Raw genomic sequence first — 15,153 nt, 5'->3', positions numbered from 1 at the left:
AGAACATTATGAAACACCCTGTATTTGGAAAACTAGGAAGAAAAGTCCACTTTTTCAGACAACTGTCAGTTTTTTAATTTACCAGAAAATTTAACAATCAACAATTAATTTAATTTACAATTAAGAAGTTTTAAGAAAAATAGATATAAAAAATGATCACATATGCAAACAAAATAAGACAACATAATTAAATTATATAAAATTTAATTTAATTAGTTAGTAATGATTAAATTAAATAATTACAGTGGAAAAAGTTTTCCGAATAATAAATTTGTTTAATCTGTATATTAAATCGAACTTGGAAAGTCAGAAGTATAAACTAATTAACAAAAGTAATTCCCCATTTTAACCTACACTTATGTTCATTATTTTTAGGTCAAAGTAATCTAACTTTGGAAAAGATTTTTTTTTATAAAGGCAAAAAAGACATTTTCTAGGATCTATATATAAAACATAATCTAAAATCAAAACAATTGATTGGTTAATAAATCAAAAGGACATTTGATAGATTAAAAAAATTCAATTTAAATTATTTTGAAACCAGAGAGAACACATGAAAAGTCATGTTTACATTCCTATTTTTCAAAATTACAGTACTTTTTATTTTAAAAAATACAGATATATAAATAAAGTTTTATAAAAATTCAAATTATTTTGTTAAGTTTTGATGATTTTATTAACCTCAGAAGCACTTTCTAAGCACAGCTTTTTACTAGTTTACTGATAGACATCTAGAAAAACTTAATTATTTTTGTTTAACTCTAAAAAAAAAAACAATAAAACTAATCCAGATATTGAAAACCTAATAACTTTAAAGAAATACTTTTAGCCACCAGCTAACATATGGTTGCAGTCAAATTATTATTATTCATATTACATGAGCTCAAAATTTATTTATTTAGTAGTTTAACTATTATGAATAATAGAACAAACATCTTCATGATCTCTAAATTCCATTCGTTCTTTTTATCAAACTTTCTAAAAGAAAGGAGATTTGTGATATTTGTTCCTGATACAAAAGTTCTGTACTTAACCACCAACAAATATCTGAAGGAGACCATCAGGGAGGTATTTAAAAAAATATTACAATAGGTTAATTCAGATGTTATAATAATAATAATCTTATAATAATAGACATTATTCTGTTCACCAAATGATTTTAATAAACAGTAAAAAAAACCTTATTATTGAATGATCTTAATTCACTTAAAAACAAATTCATTCCTATAATAAAAAAATTAAAAAAACAATTAAAATATTAATGCTTGAAGTAAATTTTTATGTCATGTAAGAAGGTAATTTAAAATTAATATAAAATCCCTTTGTCAGTACTTGCTCAAGAAAAAAGTAAGAAAAAAATAAAGGAATGGATCAAAACGATATGAACATGAGCATCTCTTCCTTACAATATACATAATATAAATTCAGATGAAATTGAACCAAGAATCCTCAGTATGTTTGTTACATCAACTAAGCAACCAAGGAACTTAACAACTGTAATGTATAATAAAAGACCACTAAGAATAACATGGAATTATGCGAACTTAATGACCATACAAAATATTTTTATCATCAAATAATATCAGTTATTAGAAAAAAAACCCTGGTACATAAAATAAATTAAAATTTTTTAAAATAGGCAAGTCTTCCAAAAAGAAATAAAGGATATATAAAAAACTGGACAAAAGTAACAGATAATGTTAAAAAAATTAAACAACTTAAGGCTCAAGAAAAAATTTAATAATATATTTGATCAGTTACATCATAGAAGTAAACCAAATGTAAACCTGAAGAATATTTTGGTAAATTTAAAAGAATACAACATGGCTTTACTGAATGGTGTAATATTAATGGGAAATTGACCACTGTACTGTGTGAAATGTGCCCATACTTTTACAATCGCTAAAACAAAAAAAAAAAAAAAATTATATAAACTAATTTTTGCTATCTAACATTTAAAAACAGACGTGTATATATACATAAACAATAACTTTATGCCCCCATATTTACTTCTATAATGCTCAGTTTTTTAAATTTCATAATAAAATTGATGACAAAAACAATTACAGATCATTCACAACCTGAAGTTTTATGAACCTCATGTTTACGCTTACATGCTAAAAAATATTAATTCATAAATTATGCAGCATTATTGCCAAAGAGGATTTCTATAATTTGTACTGATATATATTATATTTTTAAGGCAAACAGCACCTTAAGGAAAAAAAAAACCGATCAGTTTTATAGTTATTATAACAAAATAAGTTTAATGTACATAAACAAAATCATCTTATCAATAAAAATATAAACAAAAATTATAAAAATAAATCTTATTATGCCCTAAAATATAATAATAACAGAACTGTAATAACAAACCAAAAAGAAAAATCAGCTTTTAACTGTATAATTTTAATAATTTTCTTTTAATCATACTGGTGAAAAAACTTTTAATTTAATTACAAACATATAAAAAGGAAAAAAAAAATAAATAAAAAAAATACTGAGAAACACATTCACAATATTAATTGATTAAATAAGAGTCAAACTCTTAACAAAGAAAGTAAGTTTAAACTATTTTATGGATAAAAAACTGCTCACATTAAATTATAGTAAATCTGCTTAATCTAATTTCAAAGTGAATTCATGAATTAATTTGAACCGTTACATATATTATATCATTTACTTGTTGTACATTTATATATATATATATATATATATATATATATACTTTGTGTGGCCTTTGGTGTTATCTAGATAAAAATAAGTTTCTTCAAATCTCATCTGAGGAAACAATTAATAATGATAGTAATAATAATAATTAATAACAATAGTATAATGAATTTAGTGACATGAACACAGATCTAAAGGAAGATGTGAAAAATTAATCACAGTCCGTTGTTTTGTGAAGTAAAGTATTATTATTACTATTACTTAACTACTTAATATCCTTTATCACTCATTTGTAGGTCATTCATCATCTGTATCACCATCGCTTGAATAATCTTGAACTGGTATTGTACGGCTGAATGGAGCGATTGACATCTGCCTGTAACACAACTAAAATAAATTACTTGATTATCTATATAATTAATAGATAATAAAGCTTCTTTCCTTGGATTAACATAATGCAGTTTATTTTCAATTTTAGATCATTCTGAGCATTTTATAATCTATTCTGATTAAGTTATCTCTTTTACCTATTTAGCCTCCCGCAATCACCATCAGGTATTACTTCATATGTATAAATGTAAATGAAGTGTAGTCTTGTACAGTCTCAAGTTGACCATTTCTGAGATGTGTGGTTAATTGAAACCCAACTACCAAAGAACACTGGTATCCACGATTTAGTATTCAAATTCGTATAAAAGTAACTGACTTTACTAGGATTTGAATGCTAGAACTCTAGACTTTGAAATCAGCTGGATTTGCAAAGATGAGTTCACCACTAGACCAACCCAGTGGGTCAAGTTATCAACCTGGTGGTTAAGTTATCTGCTTCGGTAAATGAAGTTAATTAATCTCATATAGTATCTGATTCAGAAGAATATGATGTTTGATAAAATAATAAGAATTTTAATATTTTCTGAAGAGAATTTACTTATTCTTGTATATTGCAGTGTCCCCTTCAAAGTAGTGACCTAGAAATGTGACATATACAGTAAGTCTTAAAAGTTTCCAAACTAAATTTCTGAAGTCGATAAAAGTAGCGCCAACTCTCGAATAACCAAGGAACTATGTAGTACGATGTCTTGACGAGTGTATGTGTACAAAATTTCATCACGTTTCGTCACTCCAGTCTCGAGTTATATTCGGCTGCATACGTTGTGTTCATGTGACCTTGTGTGAGTTCGCAACATGGAATAGAGAAGCGTGATAAAATTTAGTGTTCGACTTCAAAAATCTATGAACTTACTCTATGATACAGAAAGCATTCGGTGAGACAAGTGCATCTCAAACCACAACATACATATGGTGGAAGCGGTTTAATGATGGTAGAGAGTTGTTGGAAAGCGGGAGGCCGTCAACAGCTGTTCATGACGACAACATTGCAAAAGTGTGCACGCTCCTGCTTGAACAACCTTATCTTACTCTTCAGGTCATAGCAGACGAGCTAAATATCGGTAAAGATGCAGCACGTAGAATTCTAATAGAAAAAATGAACTGCCAAAAGGTGTGCTCCGTTTCACTCCACACTTCTTGACCGAAGAACAAAAACAGTGCGTCTTTCTTGTGCTCAAGACTTCAATGAAATTGCCTATTGCAACCTGAATTTTTTGCAAACAATTGTAACTGGAGATGAAAGCTGGTGCTTCAAGTATGATCTACAGATAAAGCGTAAATGTGCTGCTTGGTTGCGCCCTGGAGCACAAAGACTGATGAAAGTCAGGCAGCAAAAGTCAAGAGTGAAAACAATGTTGATTGCATTCTTCTACTCAAAGAGCCTGATTCATCATGAATTTGTCTCAACTGGTCAAACTGTGAATTCTAAACTCTATTTGGAAGTAATAAAATGCCTTACATGTCGCATTTATCAAATCCGACTCGAGTACTGGGATCCGGTCAGTTGGACACTCTTGCATGATAATGCCCTGGCACACATGGCAACAGTTTTAACTCGTTAGTATGCTGTGAACCAAATCACCATCTTATCCCACCCACCCTATTTACCTGACTTGGCTCCAGCAGACTACTTTCTGTTTCCAAAACTCAAGTTGAAGATGAAAGGCCGCTTTTTCAATGACATTCTGGCCATTCAAAGGGCTTGCATTGAATATTTGAAGGTGATCCCACAAAGTGATTTCTCCAGAATGTTTCATGAGCTCTACCGGCACTGCAACAAGTGTATAACTACAGAAGGTTCTATGTAGAGGGCTGATGTGAGTATATTAATTTATCTTTAAATCTTATTTTTATTTAATTTAGTTTGGGAACTTTTCAGACGTACTGTATACATATGCCAATGTTTTCCACATTGGCATGAGTGTGGAACGCATCAAAATATGTTTGGAAAGCATCTTTTGGGATAGCCTTAAATAAACTTAGTGACTGTTTTGTTTAGTTCATCTACTGTCATAAATCATTGTCCTATTTTAATGTTAACTTAATCGATGGGAACAAGAAAGTTACAGAGTGCTATGTCTGGAGAATACATTGGCTAAATAATCACAAGTTAATAATAAAGTGTGAGCTGAGACATTATTGTGTTTCAAAATCCAAGAATCTTTTGCTTACATTTGTGATTGTTTTCTTCAGATAGTGTCATATAAATGCACATAACTGCTAAGTAATACTGTTTGTTAACTGTGATAAGAATTCGCAATGGATGACGGCATTGTAAAAAAACAAAAAAAACAATAAGAATCATAATAATCGATTGAACATGGTGGGATTTTTAGACTTGGTTATTCAGAAGCTTCTGCTAAGATGATTGGACCTTTATTCCAATATTATAAACATCATCCTGTTTTGTCACCAGTTATGACACATTTGAATAATCTGAAAAATCAGTATGTCAGCTAATAATTGTTCTATCAACTTGCTGAATAGTTGAATTCAAAAAATTCAACACTTCTGGGATTGTTTCATAACCAAAATGCCAATCAAAAAAGTTTCACATGCTCCATGAGAGGTTCTCACCTTTTCAGCAACTTCTATAATTATGATTCAACAATTATTGATCACAAAGTCCTTTATGTTGATATTTTCATTGGTGTTGATGTGTTAGGACATCCAACTCTTTTGTTGTTTTCAATATTATCAAGGCCTTCTTGGAACCATTGTACCACTCATAAATCTTTGGTGTCAACATAATATTTTTGCCAAAAGCCTCTCTCTAACAGCTTCACTACTTTACTGCATTTTATTCCATTTTAAGGCAACATTTAATGCAAATTCTTTATTCCAGTGTTTTCAAACAAAATAAATTGTCACTCATTATAAAATGCATCCGAATTACTCAACGCCAAATTTGAACTGTGTCAAATGTAGCTGAAAATACTGATATAAACTATGAACAATACTGGTATCATGTGGGGGTGAAAAAAGAACTTTTTCAAAAAGAAAGCTTGCAAAATTAAAAATTCTGCTTATTCTTTTTCTATCATATCTTGTAGTTTACATTGATTATGAACACACTGGTATAGGGAACTTTAGATTGTAAATTATTTTGAATTAAGTACAAACAAGGTTTCATTAATTTTTTTTGCTGGGGCAAATAATGATATATACAAAACAGCAAATCAATGCAAAAACCAAAGTCCATAATTGATCTCTTTCTTTGAAGACAAGTGGTTTTTAGTGCATTTTTCACAAATCTATAAAATATTTTAATTTTTAAAATAACTTTATTATATTATATATAATTCTTTTTGGAAAGTATGTAGAAAATTACCATAATAATGAAACAATTGCTATCCATAAGCAATTTTTTTTTTTTTAAAGAAAAGGATGTTAAAATTATTTTTCTCATATTTCATATTCGTTTCAAAATAGAATGACATTTTGCCAAAACAATATTTGAAATAATTTTTCCCTCTAAACTGGCATGATTACAAACCTGGAATCTTAAAATCAACGCATGTCTTATCAAAAAATTGATATTCTCAGTTATGATAAATCTCCACTGCAATTGTTTATTGGACTCTAAATAACAACAGCAATATGTATTACAGATTGTTTATAGTTCATTCAACATAGATGTAGTTGTACATGAGTTTGTTTCCACTAAAACAAGATAAGTTGTATGCTTAATATGGTATTATAAGATCACAATTTTTTAGAACACGATCAAAACATTATGAAGTTATATTCATTCACATCTGTAAACACATCAATTTTCCAATTAAGCAATTTTTAAAACTACCCAAATCAATGCAGAATGATCAGCAATGGTTTAATAGCAATATTTTATATAATACGAGGGCTTTTTTTTTTTCAACCTCCAATTGCATGCATCAGGTAAACAAGAGATAGGGGGAGGAGTCAGGTCTGCACGTTGTGCAATTGCTCCCCCCTACCACAACCTCTGCCATTGCTGGCTCCATTGCATCAATCTGAGCTGAGCTATGAGCAATTAAACATGGCTGCTATGATCGATGATCCTGCCAAGTGTGATATGTTTTCTGCAAGCAAAAGGATGTAGCACTGCTGAAATCCATTACAGAATGAGCCTATGCATGGTAAAACTTTATTAGTGATGCTAGTGTTTGGGAAATCAAAAGAAGGGTGAACAGATGCCCATGACGAAGATGGGCAAGGACGCAAGTCTGTCGCCACTGTACGCCTGGTTGAGTGTGTTGATTTTGCCCGTGACAAATGGAGGTTTATGATAAGTGAACTTTCTGCAGAAATCCCAGAAATTTCAAGCTCTTTTCTGTTCAAAATTGTGACTAAAGACCTAGTATACCGGAAACTGTGTGCACATTGGATCCAAAAAATGTTGAGTGACGATCACAAAACACAGTGAATGGTGTCAGCCTTAATGTTTCTCACACGTTATGATGAGGGGGAAGAGTTTACGGTCTATTGTTACTGACGATGAGACTTGGATCCAGTATAACAATTCAGAAATCAAAGAACAGTGTAAGCAGTGGATGCACACTTCCCCAAACAAGCCGAAAAAGTTCAAACAGACACTGAACAACAGGAAAACAATGGCTACAGTTTTTTTGGCCATAAAGGTGTCTTGTTGGTGGAACTTATGGAGCACAAAATAACAATAACAAAGGAAGTTTATTGTGAATCTTTATGTCACATCCGCAGAGCAATCCAGGACAAACAAAGAGGCATGCTCTTGTCTGGCATAGTTTTGATCTATGACCACACTGTACCAATGTGACGCAAGACCTTCTCAAACAATTCAAGTAGGAAGTTTTCAACCATCCACCGTATAGTCCAGACCTAGCAGCTAGCAATTTTCACCTCTTTCAAGAACTGAAGATATGATTGGGTGGACAACATTTCGTACCAACAAAGGACTTCAGGAGGCTGTCAAGATGTACCTTACCTCACTGGTGTCACAATACGAAAAATGCCTCAATTGTTTTGGCGATTATGTAGAAAACTAAGTTAGATACTACTCAACTTTTAGTAATAAAATCATTTTGTTTTGTCAATGTGTCTTTTTTTTATAGCTCGTTGGAGGTTGAAAAAACTTTACTGACTACTAGGGAATTAACAATTATAATTAATTACAGTGAGACTATCTCATTAAAAATCTTCAGTTGATGTACACTGGATCTCTTTGAAGGAGACTACCCTCATTAAAAATTTGATATCAATCACAGATCATAGATCCTGCTTCTACAAGTCCATTTGTTTTGAAGCATGTATATCTCCACCTATTGATAAGTTTATAAAAATTGGTTGCAACAGGTATGAAAACAGAGGTTTAAATTTTTCCCAAAATAACCATAACAATATCTAGTTTCTTTGAAAAAAAAAACAATAAAACCTAATATCAACTGTAGTTTTAATTTTGCGAATATGACAGGATTAGAGCAGCACTACGTCATTGTTGTCATATTATGTAAAACTTTTACCATCTATATGATAATAATCATTTAGAATTAAAGATATAATTAACAAAATAACCATGCAGCATTTAACTGTATGGATGGACCATGTACTTATCTACAATATTAATAAAATAATAAGAGATACAGACGCTAATCTTCTGTAGTGGTTAAGCCATTCCTCAACCATCTGAGCAACAAGAAGAGGACGTTTCTGCAATCGCTGCTGAGCTACCAATAGTCCACCATCTGTTACACACACATCAAGCCACTGGCGTAAAAGATTTTCTTCAGATCCCATCTAAGAAAACAGAAACAAATTTCCATAAGTAACAGAAAGAAAGTAGAAAAATACACAGATAAAATCACAGACAAACATATTAAAATCATAGAGACAGCAAATATTATATAAAGAGTATACAAAAATGAAACTGTTACTCATCAAATGCGTAAAAGAAATAGTACCTCTCAAAAACAGAAAAAAATATTGAAAATGAACTATTTAACCACTGTCCTCTGGTGGTAACTACAAAAGAGCGTTAACAATGCACTTTCATGAAAAATGTTTGATAGCTTATAAAATGAAAATGTACTGTCAAAGGAAAAAATACAAAAAAAACTTGAGCGCCAAAAGTCACAACATATTTTAATAATAGCAATGAAAAAAACATTTTTGTTTAAATCATTTAAAAAATTCTACAACAAATATAATCTACCACTAATTAATCTTACTTTATGTACTTCTTAAATTTATATTTTAATTATCAGTTTTATCTAAAAAAAGAATTTCAAACATATAAAAATGTTCTTTTACCTATCTTTATTTTCTAAACATTAAAAGTTATATATCAAATTGTTGGTGGAAATATTTATTATTTCATTGTCAAGTAAAAAATAAAACGATTTCTTTACAACCTGAATATTACATTACATCTGGCAAGGCAAGCGTTATCTGATAAAAGCATAATATACAGGCTGCAGTTTTGTCAATGGGTTAATAGGAATCAACATTTAATTCCATTTATACTATTTTTGGATGAAGCTAATTTCACTCATAATGGAATAAACAACACACGGAATGCGCATCGGTGATCTGAAGAAACCCATATGCTACAGTGGAAAAAATTTCCAGCAACGATTTTCAGTGAATGTTTGGTGTGGTATCTATTTATTTTTTTACTGGATTTTAATTAATTTTTTAATTTTTAATTATGATTGATTATATAATTATGATTTTTGATTATGATTGAATTAGTAGATTTAAAAATTTTATTTATGAATTAGGCAAAAAATAATTTCGCCAAGCCCTGAAATTAGGATTGTAATTGTAATTGTTGAAGAGATTAATAATTCGTCTACATTCACTATTTTTGTAGAGAATATAGGTATAATTATAATTAATTGGTCCTTTCATACTACAACATCGTGTCACAGGGAGAAATTATCTGGAATTTTTACGTAATGAATTTATTATATTGCTGGAAAATATCCCCATAGCAAAGCGAATTGAAATGTATTACCAACTTGATGGAGCTCCTACACATTTTACTAATAAAGTAAGGCAATGTCTTGATGAAAAGTTTGCTGGTAAATGGATAGGATGTGGAGGGCTGGTTAATTGGCCACCAAGATCATTACACATTAACAAAATAAAATAATTTAATATTATCTTGTTGCCACACACATGCTGTGCTTCATATCGGTGAGCATGAGACTAACTGTTCAGATGTCAGCGGAAGTATGTATACCTACACAGCTGCACAAGTCCCCTCCCCATCAAGCCAGCTAAGTGTATAACTCTCCTTTCACAACTGCTGTGACCTCACCACTCACAGGCGAGTACAAAGTGCATGGCAAAGATGGAAGAAGTTCTCTGGTCAGTCCAATGTAGGACCTTTCTGCGGATGCCAGCATTATGTCGGAGCAGCAGGTCTGGCTGACCTGCCGAGGGAGCTGCTGTGTACAGATGCTACCTTTCTGCCCCAGGTTGTCAGGCTTCAAGTGCTCTGGATGGCAGGCTAACCAATGGGCTTACCAGCAGGAGATGGCTCAGTGTGGGATCACTTGGGGAGAACTGCCTTGGCTGTGCTGGTGAAAGATGATCAACACCGGCCTGAAACTGTGGAGCTCTGGGGGCCACCAATGCTATCTTGTGGGGATCCAACTGCCAGTGAGGAGACACTCAGTCCAATTCCAATCGATGAGCTCACCTCCCCAACGTCGACAGAGATTAGCTTCCAAACCCAACAGTTCAGGGCTACCTCGCAAAACATACAAACGGCCCTTATCAGGGTCACCACTCCACACACCTCAAACAGTCCTTTTAGGACTACCATAAGATTCTAAGGTGTAACATGCCGTCAAAACCATTCACCAACATTATATATGATCCATATCTTAATGTGAATATCTCCATGTAATTTACTTTTAAAAGTTACAGTGGTAACTTTTAAAACCCACACAGATGTTTTAGACCCATAGAAGGTAAGCTGCACCTATCCTAATAATTTCATAACTAGCATAAAGGAAATTCCTGTCTAGCTGGAATTCACATATATAGAAAGGATACAACAATAATCTGAAACCTAAAATAAAATTTTGATGAAGATAAGTTACAAGAAATTAAATTTGATAAAATGTGTATAATGACTTTTTGTTAAGATGGTATGTACAAGTGACTGTAAAAAAAATGAGCTTCATTAGCATAAAAAAAGAACACATGGAATATTTATGAATTATTTTTTTTTTATCTAAGAGCACAACTGAAAATCTACTTTTCTGTACTATTGCAAAGTTTATTTAAATAATTATTGTAGTACGACAGAATTTTTGTTACACCTTTGTTTGAAAGATTCCTGTCCCACATTGCATTTAGGAGATCCTCAGACCAAGTGATATCACTTTTTTGCAAGGATTTTTTTATGAGACAGAAAATGTAGAAATCACAAAATGGCATAAAGTCAAACTGTAGTGAGGGTGTACCCTCACCTTTCATTTGAACAGTTCAGGATCTTCACAACACATGCTGCATTATCATGTAGTAACACTAAGTCTTTTGTGACCATACTGTTGATCTTAAGTTGTCTTTTTCAGCTCCTTCAAGATTCCACAATATGATTCTGCATTCAGCATAGAGACTGTTTGTCAATTAAAAGGGTCAGCATCACCTTTCTTGCAGATGGAACCTTTTGGCATCTTTTCAGAATAGGAAATGAGAATATTTCTGCTCAAGTGAACTATGATTCAGTTTGGTAAAAGTGATGGATCCAAATCTTGTCCCTGGTCACAATATGTCCTTTATAAAGAAAATAATCTTAAAAGGGAAGTCATTACCTTAAAAATAAAAAAAAATGTAAGAGTTCTTTGAAAAATTTTCCCTTTATGCTATGCTGTCAACAAAATGAGGTATTTCTCTTGAACACATACTTTTTGTCAAATCATAAGTTCATATTACTGCGTACACCTCTATGTGAAATTGGTGATACAATTACAACTTCGTCTACTGGTTTCGCCTATTTACAATCAGCAATTCATAAAATGTTGTCATCTATCACTGAATTGATGGTCTTAATGTTTGTGGTAATTGTCCATAATTATGATCATGACACATCTTCAAACAATCTGTACCTTTTGAGATCGCCTGAATATTATATTATTAAACTGGAAATAAATTTTAGTAAGGTGCGCATAAAAAATGGGCACTTTACTGTTGGCCCACCTTGCCCACAGAATGGATTCTAATTTGTACACTACTTCGATTTGCAACTGATGTGATATGTTTACAGCTAATAATGGACTAACTGCTCCTACCATGAGCACAGCATTATAAAAAATGATGTAAAAGTATAATAATCAGTGTTGCTAACAAAATACTTTTTTTAGGGGGAAAAATATGGGCAAATTTTACTAAATATTTTACTGCCCTTACATATTTAAAATTAGAGCATTAATAGAATCATTTTGTAAAAGATAAAAATGAAGGAAACAATTTATTTTAAATGCAGATTATCAAATTAATAAACATTAATTATTTGATAATAAAAGAAGTTGAATCCATTTTTTTTTTTAAAGAACAAGTAATAAAGTTAGCATAAGTTATGAAGTAAGTACCTTAAAAAAAGACTTTTTATTTTCAAGAAAAATATACATAATTAGAGTGAAGTACATCTAAAAATATTTAAAAAGAAGTTACGATGCAACATGCTTATAGAGTACAAGTTCAGACGTATGGCTATCCTTTCATCCAGATGGTTGAGAGGGTCGACTATTTGATCTTCTACAACTTATTCAAATAAAATCAATATTTTGGCAAGTTATGGTCTACCAGGTTGTTGATCGTAACTTCACACTAAAATCTGGCAATTTTTGAAACAGTTCTATACCTTTTATTTAGTAAATAAATGCACTTTAGAATCTTCACTGAAAGTTTGCTGAATTATATATATTCTAAACTTAGTTATCAGCAAGTACAGAAAAAGTTAATGAAGTGATATAATTTGAGTTATTTGCCAAAGATGAGCATTTTGCAACATGAAACTTCAAGTAAACATCTTAAATGAATCTATACTCTGAACACTGCACAATTCTACAAACAACAACAAATTATTATCATCATACAAAATACTTTAAAAACAAAAATTATGGATTTTAAAATTTATGTTGTATAAACATATTAGCTAAATATATTACTTCCTAAGACAATAACAAAATAAAAAAAATTACAAATACAGTCTGTTCTTCATAAAATTATACCTCTGACTGTGTGACAAAATGAACTGGTAATAATTTTCTGTCATGGTCCATGAGCGGCAAGAATGTAACTTGAAGGCTGTCTGGAGAAGGTGCTCCAGTATCTGGTGATGAATATGGTTCGATGGGTACTAACGCTGAGAAATGGCCTCTTGTATAACCCAGGGAAAGTGGAGACCTAATACAAAAGCTAGTATCCCACAGGAGAGGCAAATAAACACCTGGGGAAAAGAGGTTAGATATATTGTTTATAACATAAAATTATTCTTAGATTAGAACTAAATATCAAGTCTGCTATTTAAATGTTCATTAACAGGCATATTATGTTTATTTTACATGTTAATCTATACATTCGATTGGATTCAATTTTACCTATGACATAATTTTCCATAAGCAAAAGTTCCTTGTGCTGTCACAAAAGATTAAGTACTGTGACAAACAAATATCTTATAGAAAGGTTTAAAATAAATTTTCATGAAGAATCTGCAGATTCATACAATATTCAACAATCAGATCAAAAGCTAGCTTTGAAAAGCTATTTTTGTTTACAAAGTTGCTTTATTATTGCATTAAACATTAATTATACATTTATTAAACATTATTGCTACTACACTATTGTTTCATCACATATAAAAACTAATCATCAATGGAAACTGTGATGTCCTGTCAACAGAAACAAGATTGTTTAAGAAAAATGTCTGCAGCTATAAAAATTCTTTCTTTTTTGGTTTAAAATTTCTATCAGTCGTACTATATCTAAATTATTTTTCAACTAGCAAAATAGTGATGTTGTACATTATCTAAAATTTGTAAGGAAACATGTTTTTCAATACATAAACTTGCTTTTGAGATATCACCAATCAAAAATTGAAAATTTTATGTATGAGAAAAGATGCTGTAGAAATCTTTTATAGCCTTTCACTTTTAACAATTTATCTATAACAGCAGCTACTGTTGTAAAACAACTCAAATACTATTAAAACCATTCAATATACTGTTCAATTACTTAAGAACAACTTATGTATTACAAATATTTTTAAAAGAACCCCCATTCAATAGTTCAGACATTCTTAAACAAAATATTACTAAGTTTTCCAATTTACTAAATTCTTTTAAAACAATAAATTTATGCTACAACTTGTTCAAGAACTCTCAAAGCATGAATTTGATTGTCGAGTTGAGCATTCCAGTACTGTAGTAAAAATTTCATTCACTCAATTCTTTTAAATTATATCACTTTCAGATGAATCTTCTTTTATTTTACATAATGTAGTAAATATTAATATTTAATAATAAATATTAATATTAATAAACTGTCAATAGTGGGGGCAATAATAATAACTTAGAGATTAATAAAGGCTCATACGCCGCTTTCTCAAAAACTAAATTGAACTGAATTTTGTCAGTAATTGCTGGTTATTAACAATTTTGTAGAACTATATTTTAGAATCAAGTCTTATAGGAAACTTGCTTATTGGAAGATGTTAGTAATTAGGATTCTACTGTTTTATTCAGTGAAAAACTGAATGATTAGAATAAAATGGCTTGTCAGCTAACAACAATCTACAGGATGGAAAATTTTACATGATATAATTCCAGATCATTTATAGTTCATTAATAGTTTATAAGGAACCACTAGACTTGTATGTCAGGTCTCTGGATCTATTTCCACTAATTATTTTTATTTTGGGTATATTGAAAATAATGTCTGGTGAAAAAACCCAGATTTTAGATTTAGAAGGCATATAATTGAAAAAGCTGCATATCTTGTACAAATGATAGGATATATCAAGTTCTAAGCAAATTCACTTGACATCAGTCCAATGCAAAGCTGCAAAGAGAAGGAATTTGAAAATTTATTGTAGAAAGATGAGTTAATATTGGAATTTAA

The 15,153-nt window shown here is 30.7% G+C and overlaps 1 protein-coding gene across 3 annotated transcripts in view; it reads right to left on the bottom strand.

The window, feature by feature from the left end:
• Positions 1 to 1,718: 1,718 nt before the first annotated feature.
• Positions 1,719 to 15,153, bottom strand: part of trbd (ubiquitin thioesterase trabid) — a 48,473-nt gene continuing 35,038 nt past the window's right edge. For all 3 annotated transcript variants that reach the window (XM_075353654.1, XM_075353655.1, XM_075353656.1), the window contains 3 exons: positions 13,266 to 13,483; positions 8,666 to 8,814; positions 1,719 to 3,046 (listed from right to left, as the gene is read on the bottom strand). In XM_075353654.1, the coding sequence (XP_075209769.1) occupies positions 2,968 to 3,046; positions 8,666 to 8,814; positions 13,266 to 13,483 (446 nt within the window). In that variant the 3' untranslated portion in view covers positions 1,719 to 2,967. The remainder of the gene's footprint in view (positions 3,047 to 8,665; positions 8,815 to 13,265; positions 13,484 to 15,153) is intronic.

This window comes from Lycorma delicatula, chromosome 1 (genome assembly GCF_047948215.1).
Source record: "Lycorma delicatula isolate Av1 chromosome 1, ASM4794821v1, whole genome shotgun sequence".
In the NCBI taxonomy this organism is placed as follows: Eukaryota; Metazoa; Arthropoda; class Insecta; order Hemiptera; family Fulgoridae; genus Lycorma; species Lycorma delicatula.
Note: the sequence above shows the minus strand (reverse complement) of the source record. Positions and strands in the feature narration are given on the sequence as shown.